The 17,181-nt window shown below is 47.6% G+C and overlaps 1 protein-coding gene across 1 annotated transcript; it reads left to right on the top strand.

The window, feature by feature from the left end:
* Positions 1–342: 342 nt before the first annotated feature.
* On the top strand, positions 343–8,927 carry Nopchap1 (NOP protein chaperone 1). Its single transcript, XM_021640952.2, has 4 exons — positions 343–480; positions 1,478–1,564; positions 3,345–3,481; positions 4,892–8,927. The coding sequence occupies exons 1-4, from the start codon at positions 366–368 to the stop codon at positions 5,108–5,110; spliced, it is 558 nt and encodes a 185-aa protein (XP_021496627.1). The 5' UTR covers positions 343–365; the 3' UTR covers positions 5,111–8,927.
* The last annotated feature ends 8,254 nt before the right edge of the window (positions 8,928–17,181 follow it).

The following is a 17,181-nucleotide window of genomic DNA, read 5'->3' as shown; positions in this document are numbered from 1 at the left end:
ATTGCCACAAACTCAAGGCCACGAAACCTTCCCAAACAACAAGGACTCAGGCCTCACACTAAGTTCTCCCCGCTTGAGCTTGTTGACTTTAACCAGGCCGGGCTGACTCCCAGCGAAACCAGGGAGGAGGCCTGCAGCCAAGCCCCGGCGAGGGGGCGGGCGCACCAGCCTCCGCCCGCTCGGCCCGCGCCGCCCCGCCCCCGGCCCGCTCCCGGCGCGGTGCCGCCCACCTCCCGCCCGAGCTCCCGCCCCGCTCCCGGCGCGGTGCCGCCCACCTCCGAGTTTCCGCCAATCGCCGCCCTGGTCCCGCCTCCCGCCCCCTGCTTTCCGGCATCCGGGCTCTCCCTCACTGCTGCCCTGCAAGCATGGCGCTCCGCGGCGAGCGCGCGTCCGGCCCCGGCACTGCCCTGCCTCCCGGGGCCTGCTCGCAGGTCACGGTGTCCAGGGAGCTGCTGACGGCGGGGAACGGGGCCTCCGGAGGTGAGCGGACAGCGGCTGGGGTGGTGGAGGGACCCGGTGCGGGGTGCCAGTTCCAGACTGTGAGCTTCACAGTGGGAGCCCCGGGTTCAGCCCGGCGTGGTGGCACGCGCTGGTCCCCGCGCTCGCGAGGCAGAGGCAGGCGCATCTCCTGAGTTCGAGGCCAGTCTGCTGGACGTAGTTACAGGACAGCCGCAGGTGCAGTCTAGTGAGACCCCGTCTCGGAAAGAGGAAACAGTGGGTTCTAATCCCTACTCGGCGGTGCGGCGTTCTGAAAGTTTCTTTCTCTAGGCCTCCGTTCTCACGTGGTGATGAGAGCAGGTGGGGCCGCCCGTAGAATTTTTGCGAATGGAACGCATAAAAGTTCTGCGTGCGTTAAGTATCCATCGGTGGAGAACCAAGTGTGTCTGAAGGAGCATAACACGGAATGCTAAAGCTTGTGTAGTGCGCACTGTCAGAAACTAAACAATTGAAGCCTCACCGCAGTGCCTGCGGAGGTGTCCCCGTGACCTCGGTTTACGGATGAAGAAATTGTCATAGTGGTGTTAACACAAATAATAACTCGGTGGACATTAGCAGGAAAGCAGCAGGGCTGCATGGAGAGGTCAGAACGTGGCTGATCTTCTGGAATAATGTGAGTCGCTGTGTGGGTGCTGGGAATCAAACCCTGACCCTCCGCAAGAGCGGCCAGTGCGTGAGACCCTGGGGCTCAGATCCACCTGCATGTCTTCTGAGTGCTGGAAATAAGGTGTGCTCCACCGTGCCCAGCTTTTTTTTTTTTTTTTAAATCCAGAAGATGGAATCCAGTGTACATTTATTACCGAGAAAAGAGATGAGCGAGGTGGACTGAAGATCAGCGTTCACAGACAGTGTGGCTGGAGGAGTGTTGCCGCTTCGCCCTGGGTTTGCAATGGGCCTCTCCTCACTGTTGTGCAGTGCAGAGGCTCATCCCCTCTCTGTTGAACTCACGGCTGTTTTATGCTGAAAATTGTGCTTTTAGGTATCTGGGACCAGTTGCTCATCAGTTCTAAGCCTCATTCCAGAAAGACCTCCACGCTTCAAACAGTTCGGATGCAGAGGAGCCCTTGTAAGTATTCCTCTCCACTGTAGAGGGCGCTCCACCAGCGGGCTACCTAATCCATTGTTTGACAACATTTGAGACCCCCCCAACCTCAGCCTCTCAGTGTTCACCTGCAGTATTGTCCCTTCATTTTGATGGTATTGCTGGAACTTAGGACCTGCTGCTGGCCGCGCAGTCTATGTTTTTGATGCAGAGATGCTGATGCAGAGGTCATGGAGGAGTGCTCCTTACTGGCTTGCTCCCCGAGGGGTTCAGCCTGCTTTCTTACAGAACCCAGGATCACCAGCCCAGTGTTGGCACCGCCCACATGGCCCCCCTCCCCTCATCAATCACTAATTAAGAAAATGCCCTACAGTGGGATCTTGAAGAGGCATTTTGTCAGTTGAGGTTCCCTCCTTTCTGATGACTCAAGCTGTTGTCAAGATTGAATGCATGAATTAGAACTGAATTGCAAAAGAAAAAAGCTCAGATTGCCTTAGGAGAAGCCCAGGAAAACTTGACTGAGTTTCTTGGGGTGAACGAACCAGGGTTAGAAACCGCTGTTTATCTGGATTCAGATGCCCCTTGTAGTCATCTGCTGCCATCTCTCAGCTCCACTTTTTTGGTGGTGAACTAATCAAAAGGTGGTTATTCCATTGCTGTGGCAGGTTGGCTGCTTTATGACAAGTTTCAGGTGAATGTTCATCCACTTTTTTTTTCTCTCTCTTCAGACCCCAAGTTGACCACTTAATTGGCTTGGCTGGAACACCCTGTCAGTTTATGCCACAGGGCAGATTCTGGTGGGCAAGACTGTAGATAACATAGGCCTGTTGAGGACGAGGAACAGTAGTGACTAAGCTTAAAAGGGTGAGCGTTTGGGCAGGAGCATGGAAAGTTGGAAGCCAGTCCAACTTACAAACAGAGTGAATTCTGGCCTGGGTCACATAGCAAGTCTTTTTTTTGTCTTGTCTTATTTATTTTTGTGGATGAGTGCTCTATCTGGGTGTACACCTGCACGCCAGAAGAGGGAGCCACCATGTGGTTGCTGGGAATTGAACTCAGGACCTCTGGAAGAGCAGCCAGTGCTTTAACCTCTGAGCCATCTCTCCAGCCTTCTCCTCCTTCCCACCTTCCCCCTTAACTCCTTCCCTCTTTTCTCCCTTCCCCCTTTCCTCCTTCCCCTTTCCCTCCTTCCCTCTTTCCCTCCTCCCTTCCTTCTTTCCCTCCTTCCTTCCCTTCCTTTACTTTCCTTTCCTCTTTTCTCTTCCCTCCCTCCCTCCCTCCCTCCCTCCCTTCCTTCCTTCCTTCCTTCCTTCCTTCCTTCCTTCCTTCCTTCCTTCCGCTGGTGTTAACATATTGAGATGAGAGTTGGGCAGGTGATAACACGTTCCCTGTAGCTGAAATAGTAAGAGTGGAAATGGTCCCATTAATAACCTTGACAGCCTCACTGTAAAGACCAGGTGCACTTAACCATTAGCTCATTCTGTCTTTCTCTCTTCCCCCCCCCCCCACGTGTCTTGTTGAATGCCAGCCTTCTAGAATTTTATAGTATGAGGATGGAAGAGAAACACAGTATTTGCATAATAGTTGTTGAATCGTGGTTTTTTTGTTCTGGGAGCGCAAAAGAGGGTCTGGGACTGGTAGGCTCTTGTCCTAGCACAAGCAAGGCCCTGGGTTAATAAGCCCCAGCCTTTCCCCTGACGCCACCCACCCTCCAATCAAGGAGGCTCAGATGTGGATGGACAACTGCTTTCGTGGGAATTCTGCAGTCTGGAATTTACTAACATGCTGTGTTTGCCCTCCACAGTGTTAGACCAAGTTCAGGCCTTTCTCCCACAAATGGCCCAGGCAAATGAAAAGTTACGAAAGGAAATGGCGGTTGCTCCAGCTGGTCATTTCAATATTGAAAATATCAATGAGACATCCGGAAGCATCATACAGATGGTAACTATATTCTTACAGTTTCTGTTTCGTACAGCAGAATTAGTGCACTTCTCCTCAGAAAGGGGAAAAAATGATATTGTAAAATCTTGTTCTAAAACAAAATGTTGTTTTAAAATTAGCAAATGTTTTCACACAGGCAAGATGGCAGAACATACTTGGGGTTTGACAGGCTGTGCTGTGTCTGTTGCCCTGTTTCACTTGCTGCCCAGTGCTGCACACAGTTATTGGCATTAACAAAGAAGCAGGGCTTTGTACAGCTGTGGAAGCTTGAGTTACGTACAATTTCATATGTGTGTGGTTTTTAAAGGAAAGTGTCTTTTGTGTCTTTTGTCTCAATGCCAGGGGAACGTTTTTTCATGGTGGGAAGTTGTGCCTAGGGCTCCATCTGTGGTGGTAGAAGTTTGTGGCCTGCTACTTGAGCCACTTTCTGAGAGTGTAGAGCCCGCCCTCAGTTAAAGCTGAGCAAAAGCAAGTGGCAGGTGGAATTTTTCCTGTGTGTTTTAGTCTGCTGCTGGTTTCATTAAGGCAAGAGTTGATTGGGGGTGGGGGTTGGAGGGTAGGACTTACATGTGGCCCAGGTTTTTAGGTTGTCAGCCCTGCCTGTCTCCGCTGCTGGGATTGCAGGTTGGGGTTGTTGGTGTGTCACTATGGCCAGATGTTTGCATTTGTGAAGTCGGAAGTGTCCAGTGTGGTGCCTGACTCCAGTCCAATGGTTCTCAACCTGTGGGTTGCAACCCACTGAAGATCACCAGAAAACACATTTACATAGCGGTTCACAGCAGTAGAAAAATTATAGTCATGAAGTAGCAACAAAAATAATCTTATGGCTGGGGTCGCCACAACCTGAGGAACTGTATTAAAGGGTCACAGTGTTAGGAGGGTTGAGAACCACTGGTTTAGTCCATTTTATTGAGTGAACGCTGTTGGATGCATACTAGGCAAGAAGAGCCTTTTTAAAGACCTAAGTGAAAGAACCTTCGAACACTCACTGACTTTGTTTTTACAGTGGATTCTGGCACCCAAAACCATGAAAGTGCTATTTGTAATAAGCGCACAGTCTAACCTGTGCTTCAGAATTTATAGTCAGCGTGGGTAACTCCCTCTGTTGCTTTTTTTTAAGAATTGGTGTGTGTGTGTGTTTGTGTCTTATACATGTTCTTATGTGTCTGCCACCTGTGTGGGTACCCATGGGGACCAGAAGAACCAGAAGAACGAGTTAGATTTCCTGGGGCTGAGGTGTTGTGAGCCATTTGATAATGGGTGCTGGGAACTGAACTCTGGGGTGCTCTGGAAGAGCAGTAAGCACCAGTACCTGCTGGAGGAGCCATCTCTGTAAGAAGCCATGTTGCTTTATTAGAACATGTCACAGAACTGCCCTGAATAGATTCCTCAACCTGACACTTTTTACAGGACGTGGCCCTGTTTGAGATGAATCGGTCAGATTCACAAGAGGAGGATAGTCCAGAGGACAGCTCACAGGACGGTTCTGGAGACAGCACGGAGTCCGAAGAGGAAGACTGCGTCCGCTCCGAAGTCACCATGGAGAACATTAAGCTTCCAAACGCAGAAGGTGGCAGAGGCAAGATTGAAGTCTTGGGCAGTCCGGCAAGTAAAAAAAAGAAGCAGTGAAGTAAAGCATCTGAAAAGAATCAGGCGCTGTTCTCTGCCTGCGAGTTGTCGGGGAAGGTACTTTCCCAGGTGGATTGGCTTCAGGGTGTCTGTGGTCCTCTTAAGTGTCAAAAAGAAAAATTAATGAGTCTGGGTGTATTCTAAAGTGCTCAGAGCTCGACTGCAGAGCGGGTCATTCCATGGATACAGAGAAGAGACGTCATCTGAACAGTGTGGCCTGTGACTCAGGGAAGCTCCTGTACTCTAAATGACACTACTGGAATTCTCACTTCCAAATTCGGGTTTTGGTCTTGGTTTGTTTCTGTATCATGTCATGGCAGGTTACAATTGTGTAGGAACTGGGTACTAGAAATGAACCCAGGAGAACCACCCCCTGCCTTTGAAAAGGTGTGATGGTGGCTGTATTTAATTCAAGAAAAACCAAAGCTGCCTTTTAAAGATTTGTAACGGTAAGTGACACCCTGTAAGAGCAGACTGATCTCTGCTCTCACTATAAAGAGATTTAAGTGTTCACATACCACTGTGTGCTATGTCACTGTGTTGCTGTGTGAATTTGAATTCATGTAAAAATGGCCTTGCTGCAAATTGCAATGGTACATAGCGTGTCTCCAATTGGTAAGCTTAGAGAGTGATGGATGACTTAGGCAGCTGTTTTACTGACTCACCGGTCTTGATTATGTTTTATGAGGACTAGCAAGTGACCGGTGGGAGGTTGAGCCATCCATCGGGGCTGCTTTGTGAACAGGAACCATGCCCCTGTTTCCTGGAGGAAATGGTAACAGCTCTGTTACTTATCTTGGTGGTTGGACATACTTTGTGTTAGTGTTGATGACCTGAGCCTGGGTTGATCCTTCTGGCAGCTCAGGCCTGGACCACCACTTTTCCTACCGTCTAGCTCTTACACCTTTCCGCATGTTTTTCCTCCATAGTCCCTGAGTGTTAGAGATATTTTGTTTTTTCCCCCCTGAGAACTGAGCCACTGGGCTGCTGTGTCAAAACAGGAGCACACGGATGCTTACTCATAAAGTGGCAGGCTGATGAGAAGAGCGTGCCTCCATAGTGGTGACCTGAGCCTGTGGCCGGAAGCACCCTGCACTCTGTGGAGAGCACCAGCTACATTACCTCTTCTGGTATGCAGTGACTGTGCACAGATCATGAGTACAGCTGTTCGTATACCCAGAGCCCGCCTATAGCCTGTTTTCCTGGTTACCAGGTCTTTTGGCTTAGGAAGCGTCTGTGTAGGTGTGGTTCAGAACTTTGACAGTAAACGTAGCCAAGCCTTTGCTTACACTGCCTATCTAGGGCCTTGTGTAGGGACTAAATACAGTAACTGGCAATTTCTGTGACAAAGGACAGTGACTTCGTGTCTTGGTTAAAGAATCGAGGACTTTTGTTACTGTGGGCAGGACAGAGGCTGTATATAGTTCTCAAAGTGGACATGCTCCCCGACAGAGAAACGGTGGGCACTTTGTTTGGGAAGCCTGTGCACAATCATGTGGGGAGGCATGTTGGAGGCTGATCCGCTCCCTCCTAAGTGTGCTCAGTTACAATGGTAGCTCGAAAGGGAAAGGTGGCAGATAGGAACACGCTTGAGGGCCAGCCTACATTGTAAAGACAAACATGGAAGGTTTTCTGGGTGCTCTACGGCCTGTGTCACAGACACTTGGTGGGTGGTTAGTGGCTGCTTTGGGGTAATACCTAGGTTACAGGAGCTGGCTGACAGCTCAGAGAGGGACTTGAGAAATGGCTGTGTATGTGTCCCCTGTATATTTCCTTGTATGGGAACAGAAAGCCCGTAAGTGTGGCTTGCTGTTTTGTTTATTGTACCTGTGGGACTCCTGGCTCTAAGGAGGCAGCCTTGTAGCTTTCTGGGCACAGTGGGTTATAATCATATAAATGCCCATTTTGGGGTTTGGTCCAAGTTAATCCATGTCCAGAAGGTTTAGACCAGGTTTGGGGTTCCTGTTTTGTTACCGGAAGCTCATGTAGAGACAGGATTGTCACGTTCTGGTTTTATAATGTGGGAATGTCTCTGTTGACTGGGGGATCGTGTGAAATATCTCAAGTCTGGCTGATGGAGAGGAGCGGATTTTTCCAGGGCATACCTTCCTGCCTGGAGAGCGAGTCTGCCATGTGTAAAGATCATCATGGGATACAGTGGTTACCTCATGTAAGAAGAGAGTCCCCTCAGTTACAGTTGGCAGCCAGAGTGTAACTCCTACACACTTACGGAGGATAATTGTGTTAGTTTACTGTTCTGTTTCCGTGAAGAGACATTACCAAGGCAAGTTGTAAAAGAAGTGTTGAGTTGGGGCTTCCTTTCACTTTCAGAGGGTGAGTCCATTACCTTCTTGGCAGGGACAGGAAGGCAGGCAGAGCTCTGTTGCCGTAGCTTACATCTTTACAAGCAGGAGGCAGAGTTTTGAAACCTTAAAGCCCATCCCAGTGACAGACATACCTTTCCAATAAGGTCCTACCTCCTAATTCTTCCCAAACAGTCCACCAACTAGGAACCAAACATTCAAATACATAAGGGCTGTTCTCATTCAAACCATCACAAGAATTGATTGGATGCTCACATGTTAAGCAGGGCTGTTAGTCTCCCCATCTGGACATGGGATTCTTTTCAGCCCCAGGTGTCTGACCTAACTTACAGTTCTGACGTGGCGGGGGCTGGACATAGTCGCAAGGACATTGACTACCTGCGCTGACTGAACCACCACAGAACCTGCTGTTCTGTGCAGCATGCAGGTAGTGGGGAACTTGGGGTCTGCAGGCAGGTGAAGGAATTGGCTCTCCCTTGAGGCCTGAATAGCACCCCCTGACACTGAGCCCCAACTGCTGGGGATGGGCAGTGTTTTCTGGTTTAAGCAGACGCTCCAGTCTCCTGAAGTCAGCATGTGGGGTCTCCAGCAACAGGGATGACCATTAGCTCTGGTTCACACCCACATATAGTAACAAAGGTTGATATAGTGGGTGAAGCTCAGGGAGCCAGCTCCCTGGTCACCAACACTCAGGAAGGTGTACCACCCCTGGCATCAGTTTGTTTATTTTTGGTTTTTCCAGACAGGGTTTCTCTGTGTAGCCTTGGATGTCCTGGACTCACTTGTAGACCAGACTGGCCTTGAACTCAAAGAGATACACCTGTCTCTGCCTCCCAGAGTGCTGGGATTACAGGTGTGCATCACCATGCCTAGCAACACATTCCTTTTTCCTTCAAAATTTTATTTTATGTATATTGGTGTAACGGTGTTGGATCCTCTGGAACTGGAGTTACAGTTGTGAGCTGCCGTGTGTGTGCTGGGAACTGAACCCGGGTTCTCTGGAAGAGCAGCCAGTTAACTCACATGTGTCTTTATTGAAACTTCAGGTACCATTTCTGGAGTGTGGTGTTCCTGACAAAGCTGCTCTTTTTTGGATACGCTAGTTTAACTGACAGCAGATCCTTCTGGAGTCTGTCTTTTCCTCTTTGTGCAACAGTTGCTCCAGTGTTGTGTGTATTGGGCTAACCTCTTCCTGACAGCCATAGGAAACCCATTGAAACGGTCTGTTCAGGAAGGTGGCTTATGTCTTCATAAGGCTTATTGCCTTCAGCTATAGCCTTCGGACCAGGTACCTCTAAGGTAAACATTGGGACACCGGGCATACAGTTGCTTAAGCTGCTTCACAAAAATCTAAGTTTGTTCAAAATCCTTTTGAGGGGAAGAACTTATGTTGTGGGAAGTTGAAGGGGGGTGTTGGGGTGCAGATGATCAGGATGGATTGTGTTTACATGTATGACATTGTCAACAATGAATAAATTCTACTTGTTAAAGTGTTTAAAGCATTCAGTGCCATATCTTCGTCCTCAGCACCCAGGAGGGTGAGGCAGGATTGAGAATTTGAGGCCAGCCTGGGTTGCACACAAGACCCTGTCTCAGAGCAGAAAAGCCTCCTGAGCCCTTTGTGGCCTAGACTCCGGCCTCCGTGTCGGTTATACAGGTAGGCGACTGGACCAGGCTGAGGTGCGGAGTTGCGCCTCTACCCCAGAGCTCCATTGCTACAAGGCTGCTGCAAAATTTTCTTAGTGACCTTGCAGTTACTGTGTCCACAGAAGCACAGGCCGTGTTTGAATAAGCACGTCCTCCTCCATCTCCCTTACCCTACTACCCTTACCTCGTGTAGCCTCAGACTCCTTTCCTCCATATCCTGTGTGTCCTCCCCTCCCTGCCCCCATATACTCATCTTACTCTGGATCTTCCTGGAATTTAAGGCTTTACACTGTTTGCATATACGTTACACATTGTAGGTGAGGATCTCTACATAAGAATGCGTATTTTTTGTCAGAAAAGTTTCTGAGTTAGAGTCAACATAATATACTTTCTAGATCTGCCTTTTTTTCCCTGCAGATTTCATTTTTTTCACAATTAAATGATATTCTATTGTGTGTATGTATATACCTACATATTGTTGTCTAGTCTGGCTACATGTCTTTGCTACTGTGAACAGTGTAGTGATGAACAAGGATCTGCAAAAGCCTGAGAGCATGTGGAGCCCTTTGGGTATAGGCCCAGCTGTGTTACTGTTGGGTCATATGGTAGGTGCATTTTTAATTTTTTGAAGCACTTCCATGGTGATTTCATGATGGCTAAACTCACTTGCACTGATGAAAAGGATTTCTCCTGACCAGCACATTTCTTCATAGCCATTTTGATGGTGGTGAGGTATCATCTTAAAAGTAGTTTGAATTTACACTTCAGTGATGGCTAAAGATATTGAATGTTTTATAATACTTGCTGGCCATTTGTGTTTCTGCTTTAGAGAACTATGTACATTTCAGGACCTTGTTTGTTTGTTGAATCGCAGGTTTGCTTTTTTTTTTTTTTTTTGGTATTTATTTTCAGTTCTTCGTAATTCTAGATTTTAGCCTTGAGTAAAGTTGGTAAAGGTTTTCTCCTATTCTGTAGGCTCTTGATGTCTGCTGTAAAAGCTTTAATTTCTTGTAGTCCCAGCTGTGTCCTCAAAGAGCATTCCTTCCCTTGTCCTGTAGCAGGTGCAGGTGGGTTTTTGATTTATTTTGTTTCTCTGTGTAGCCTTGGCTGTCCTGGACTCACTTTGTAGACCAGGCTGGCCTTGAACTTGGAGATCTACCTGCCTCTGCCTCCTAGAGTGCTGGGATTACAGGCGTGTGCCACCACACCCAGCTTCAGGTGCAGGTTTTAAATTAAGGTCTTTGATTTACTTTGAGTTGATTTCTAAAAGTTACTTGTTGGAGGCAGGATCTTTCCCTACGGATCTGAATGAAGTTGGTGCAGAATTCACTATAGACTGGGCTGGCTTTGATCTCATCTGCCCTTCCTTTCTAATTGCTTGGAATAAAGGCATGTGTCATAATGCCTAGGGATGAAAGATGGATCAACTGTCTTCTGCAGGTAAATGCCCAGTTTCCTAGTATCACTTGTTAAATAGGCATTTTGCATAGCAGGTTTCAGCCCCCTCTGTCTAAGGTGTGTGGCTCTCACTTGGTCCGTCTGTTTCCAGGTTTCATTCTGTTTGATTGGCTTACCTGTTTTTGCCCCAGTGCCAGTCTGGCTTTGTCACCGTAATGCTGCAGTATATTTATGATTTCTTTTTGCCCTGTCACCTGTATACCACCTCTTCTCCCAGACACTCCACACATGGGTGCTCAGGCTCACCTTTGGCCTGTCCGATCCCTTTAGAGTAGAGTGCTAGTTATGTTGTGTGACAGTAAGCCTGAAAGGATGTGAACAGCTACTCATCCCAGATCTGGAACTAAAATGAAAGTAAAGACCTCAAAGACTATTGGGGTTACTTACCAGGAATGTGGGTGAAGGGCAGAAATGACTCAGCTGTGTCACTGCTGTGCTCTGTACATCCCAGTGATTGACCTTGGTGGGTTGGGCAACACTGGGATTGACAATCCCAGACACACATACAGGAAACTTGGGATCTGATGGGAATGTACCAAAACTAGCAGCAACTTTATTTTATGTATCTGAATTAAGGAGGTGGGTTTATTGTATACAGCTGAAGGAGGCAGGTGTAGCTAATGTTAGTGTGAGATCTCTAGGGGAGCAGTCTCAGGCTGGCAACAACCTGGTGAGGAGGCTCAGAATAATAGTTTCTTGGAATAGGCAGTCTTTAGACCAGAGGAAACGGCCGTTGCTCTGAGCCTCTCCCCTGCTTTCCCCGGAGGCTTTGCCATTTCTGTGGGTCTGAGACACTGGGGTCCTGAGACACTGAGGTCCTTGGCGTGGTTTGCTCCTGCCAGCCACACCCACTCAGGAATTCATTCCTCCCTTTCCTCAGATTACTAAAGTCCACTCCAGCATGGGTGACCACTTCTGTAGGATTTTATCGATTTCATTGGTGAACGGGATCATACTTCCTTAAGAATTTAAAGGTGTGCTAGCCCTTGTCCTTGTGTGGGTTGATCTACCCTCATTCTAGCACCTGCATGTTTAGATGCTTTCCTCGTTCTCTAAACACTCAGGTTAGCATTTACATCATCTGTGTAATGAAACTACAGAGAGTTGGCAGGATAATGAAGTGAGAACACAGGCCACTATCCCACATCTATCGGGGCTATTAAGTTAATTTTAAAGGAGTTCTTTGAAGGTCCACTGATGACCATTCTGAGTGAATGTAAATCAGCCTTGCGATTTAGGAGCCAAGGGAGTACTAAAAAATATATTAGCAATGTTTCCCACATGGACAGACTATCAGTTGTTAAGTCAGAGAGAAGCATTGGGTACAGCTGCATAGGTGGGGCACTGCCCATCTGTAATCTGTTGTTCTCCAGGCTTACCAAGCCATACTCTTGAGAGGGCTCTGGTCTGGGCGAATACTATTCCTAGTTCCTTAATGGGTTTCTCTAATTTCATAGTTTTCCTTGGGTAGTGTATGCTCCTTGATATTTATCACTCTAGTAGGAGTAAGTTACGGCTTCCCATTTTTGCCCAAATACACATGACTGCCTTTATAGTTTGCACCTGGAGGTGCTGTGCACAGTGTGCCCAAGAATATGCCGGTCTTCAATATGTTGTCTTGTAGTTGAGTGATGTGTACCTTATATTGGGTATTATTGATTATATTGGGAGTGGGAGGCATTGTAATTGCCTGCCCCTTTTGCAAGGAAAGTAAGGTGGGATGAAAACAGACTCCAATTTCAACAGGCTGAGATTGTGTATTAGGGGAGTTAATTTTAGTGCTGACTCTGGGCTGTTGGTAGGTTTTATCAAAACATAAGCAGTAGGGCTGGGGCAGTGGGTTGGGATGATGGGTGTGGGATTGGGTAGGCTCCCAGCCAGCGCGGAATGTCTCTTGACCAGGGTTGGAGGAGAGGAGCACTTTCAAGCTAAACTAAGTTTAGCCCAACATATCCCAACTTTGAAGAGATGTAAAACTGGGCCAGACAAGGTTCAGGGCAGGGAGTTTCATATGGGCTTCTTCCTAGGGTTTGGGGTAGGGTTACTATTTCCGAGGAACTGTTTCCTGTCATTCCTCTATGATCTGGAAGTAGAGGCGTGAAGGTGACTCACAGAGGCTGTATCTGTGTCACATCGTGGTTGCTATCCATTTTAGCCATGAAGAATTCTGTAACTTTCTGGCCAATCTTTGTTAGGAAGTTGATGAAGCAACAGAAAAGTCAGGGACCAAATAATAAAATTGGCAATAGCAACTATTTGGCCTACCAGGATGGTGATCCATGGCTGCCAAGCAGTTCAAGTATACTTGCAGAAGGATTTTTCTGCTTTTGATTCTAACGGTGCTCTGTTGTTTTCCTGCACTAGCCTCAGTTGATGCGTCCCATCAGTACAACACACACACCACCACCACCCCTGTGCTTCCCCAGGAAGACCAGGGACCTCCCTTTTCAGCAGTTAGGGCCAGCCCTCTGTGGAAGTCCACAGCATCCAGGGAGTCTTTGTTTCAGAAGGTGATTATGCTCTGCCGTGTTAAGGTGAGGCCTTCTTTAATTTGGTTGAAGAATTTACTGTGTCATACCTGTTGGAGGCCAATTGCAGGCAGTGGTTGCTCCTGTTAAGGGCACCTCCAGGAATGTGGGGAGTAGTGCTGGGTTTCTCTTCTTACCTGTTATGATAAGATAGATATTAGTAAACCTGTCCTAGAAGGATGTCCAGGCCTGGACTGAGGAAGACTAGCCTAGTCTCTGGGATGACAAGTAAGTACCATCCTGGTACGCAGAGTAAGTGCCATTTGGTGCCTTTGCTGTGGGAGTCAGTAGGGTGTATAGTTTGTTTTTTTCTTCTGTATAGTCTGCCTCTCCCAGTATCTGGACTGCAGGACCTGCTAGACTTGGAAAATCTTTTTACCACCCCTTTTTTTCTGAGGTAATGTCACATGTTGAGGTATGTTCCTTGTATGCAGCAGAATGGTGGATTCTGTTTTTGGATTCATTCTGTTAGTCTTTGTCTTTTAGGGGGAGAATTGAGTGTGATGATACTGGTGTCTGGCAGGGAAATGAAGCTTGGCGATTAGGATGTGGCCTTTGTGTCTCTATGGAGCTGAGTAGGCCTGAGCCTGGTGTGGGTAGGGAATGGCCCCACTCCAGCTGTGCTCTCAAGAGATGTTGGGGGTATGGGCAACCCTCTATAGTCCCACATGTGGCTTGGGAACCAGCATTTCCCTCGTTTTTTTATAACGGGGTTGTGTCATATGTGTCTGCATGGTCTGTGGGCACTGTACCAGAACTTGGTTGGCGGTGACTTTGACTGTATTAGTAACTTGTTTTTTGAGAAACTGTGCAAGGCGTGCAGTGAGAAGGAAGAGGGCCCCAGTGGCTGTGACTGGGCTCTTCAAGAGCCAGGCCATGAGGGGTTGGAGTCCAGGAGGCAGGGTCATTGAAGGTGTGTGGGGACTTCAGGTATTGCGGAGGTCATGGAGGGTCTTACTGTTGCCTTCAGCCACTCCCTTGCTACGTAGAAACAGCATTTCTCCCCCAGGATGACACAAGTCCCTGCCCTGGTCTGCTGTGGAGGTCTAGAGCCCTTCTACTTTGTAGTACAACTCTGGCAAGGGTGGTCATTTGTCATTGACGGGCATCCAGGCTGTCTGTAGTGGCAGCTATGGCTTGATTTGTTTGTCTCTGAAGTCCCCAGCCAGGTGGTGGATCTGTCCCAAAACTGTTGCTGCCACTCCCCCGCTCCCAGTGAGACGGTGAGTCCAAGTCCGCCTAGCAGAGAGATGAAAATGTCTCTTCTGTCCTGTGGAGTAGAAGTGCCCCGCCTCATCATCTTCATCTAGATGTACCTAGGGAATAATTGTAACAAGAATGTAAGTCTTCAGTGGTTGAGTTGGTGCAGGCTTATAGTTCCTCTGCAGCAGAGGAATGGGACAATCGACACTTCTGAGGCTGGTATCACCGTGTGGGATGTCCCTGTGGTCCCCACAAGCCCTCAGAGACAGGGTGGGTTGAGCATCTCTTCTCAGTATGTTTCCTTGTCAAGAATATTTTAATGGGTTAGCGTGGACTGGGAGGCCCGCACCAGCTGTTGCGAGAGGCGGGCATTTAGGTTCTGAAATAATCTTTCTGTGAGTGTTGAGTCCAATTTTATGGGGGGAGGGGGGAGGGGGAGTGATGGTCCCTGTTTGGGCACCAGCTTGTCCCCCTCCCACCCCCATTGGCTGTTGCTTACTGGCTGTCTCAGGATATGGAGGAACTGGGAGCAGGGTCTTGGGCAGTGATGAGGACGGCGGGTATGAATGACCCTGGAGACTATTTCAGAGGACAGCTTGTTTATTGAAATGGGAGTTAGGTTATTTAGTTGAGTTTGGTCTGTGTGGGGGGGGGGGAGCTTGAGGATAAAGGTCAAGGGAGGAAGTGTTGCAGGCAGTGGGGACAGGGACATTCCAAGTATGTCATTTAGAAGAGCAGACTTCCCGTCACATGATTTCTGATAAACCAGTTCTCTGGGGTGAAACAGAAGATTGACTGACTTTATCATGATGTGGACCTAGCTCTAATGGAGCTCAGTTAAGCTGAGGCCTGATTTGGGTAGGGAGTGGCCCCACTTCAGCCATATTCCCTGAGAGGTGCCTGGCATGTTGGCAATGCTCTACTGTGTTATTTCTTGTTTTCTTCATCTCTGGTGATTGAAAGTTTAGCTGGGTATAGTAATCCGGGTTGGGATATGTGGTCTCTTGGAGTCTGCTGGACATCTGTCCAGGTCCTTCTGTCTTTTAGAGTCTCCATTGAGAAGTCGGCTGTAATTCTGATAGATCTGTCTTTACGTGTTATTTGGCCTTTTTCCCTTGCAGCTTTTAAACTTTTTGTGTGTGTGTGTGTATGTATAATATTTTGATAATCATGTAGCAAGGGGACTTTTCTTTTCTACTCCAATCTGGTGTTCTGTAAGCTTCTTGTGCTTTTGTAGACATGTTCTTTGGGTTAGGACATTTTCTTTTATGATTTTGTTAAAAAATATTTTCTAGGCTTTTGAGCTGATACTCTCCTATTTCTAATATTTTTATGTTTGGTCTTTTCATAGTGTCCCAGATTTCTTGGATGTTTTGTAAGGAATTTTTTAGATCTAACATTTTCTTTGCCTGATGTACCTCTTTCTTCTATTGTATCTTTAAGGACTGAGATTCTCTCTTTAATCTCTTATATTCTGTTGTTAATGCTTGCATCTGTAGTTCCTATTTGCTTATCTACATTTTCCATTTTCAGAATTCCCTCACTTTGTGTTTCCTTTATTGCTTCTATTTCATTTTTAGGTGTTGAGTTGTTTTATTCATTTCCACCTGTTCCCCCTCTCCACTTCGGTTTCTTTAAGGGATTTATTCATTTCCGTTTTAAGGTCTTTATCATCTTTAGAAAGTTGGTTTTATAGTTGTCTTATGTTTTAGTTGTGTTAGAATATTCAGGACTTGTAGTAGGATCACTGAGCTCTGGTGGTGACATATTGCCCTAGCTGTTGGGCTTTAGGTTCTGAGTTTGCGCTGTAGATTTGGTATGCATTTCTCAGTTTGTCTTTGTTCGATGGGTGTTTTATTCCTTGCTTTCTCTTCTCTGGTCTTCTGGTTGGAGTGGCTTGTGGTTGAGTCTCCACTCAGGTTGAGGCTGGAGTTCTGGTGGCCGGCTGGACCTCTGGTTTATGGGGGTCCTCAAAGGAGTTGGGGGCCGGGACATGGTGACGAGGGGAGGGTCAGTTGGGGGGTGGGCTGGGCAAACGTTGAGAGATTGCCATCTGGGGTTCTGGGAGACAGCATGACATTTGGAACAGGAGGCTTCTCCTGGAAGTGTGGGCCTTCATTTGATGACAGGAGCTGCTGTTGGGGGTAGGCTATGCATGTAAGTGTTAAGCTCAGGTGGAAAAGTATCTTGGCAGTCATGAGCCCAAGAATACCACGAGTCACATGTACCAACAAACCTCACACAAGAGATTTACTGGGAGGGGAAAACCAAGGAGGGTTGCAGCCTCTCAGGTGAAGCAGCAGAAAACTGGGCAGAACACAAGGTTTCTGTAGGTTTTCATGGTGGGGGCCACAGAACTTTTCAGGGTGTCTTGGGTGGTGGCCTTCCTGCTTGGAAGGAAGGATGTCCTGGGACTCTTGAGAAGTGGAGCAGCGCACCCACCTCTGGGAGTGTCATTGCTTCTTGGGTACTTCTGTGAGAGTCACATCAGGAAGTCAATCTCTGTCTGTGCTTTCTTTATTGCTTCTGCTTCATTTTCAGGCCTTGAACCATTCATTTCCTTCACTTGTTTCTCTATGTAGCCTTGGCTATGCTGGATTCACTTGCTTTGTAGAGCAGGCTGGATCACAGAAATCCGCCTTGCCTCTGCCTCCCCAAGTGCTGAGATTACAGGCTATCACATCCAGCCTCCTTCACCTGTTCACGTGTGGTTTGTTTTTGTTTTTTTTTTTTTTCCTTTTCTGTATATTTTAATTTAATAAATGTATTAATTTTCTTTTTAAAGGCCTCTATTGTCATCTTTAAAAGATTGGATTTAAGGTCATTTTCTTGTGGTGAGGTTGTTAGTATATCCAGAGCTTGCCCTAGAAGGTTAGCTCTGCTCTGAAGGTGCCATATTGCCGTGGCTCTT

Source organism: Meriones unguiculatus, chromosome 2 (assembly GCF_030254825.1).
Source record: "Meriones unguiculatus strain TT.TT164.6M chromosome 2, Bangor_MerUng_6.1, whole genome shotgun sequence".
Lineage (NCBI taxonomy): Eukaryota > Metazoa > Chordata > Mammalia > Rodentia > Muridae > Meriones > Meriones unguiculatus.
The sequence above is the reverse complement of the archived record's forward strand: the minus strand, read 5'-3'. Positions and strand labels throughout refer to the sequence as shown.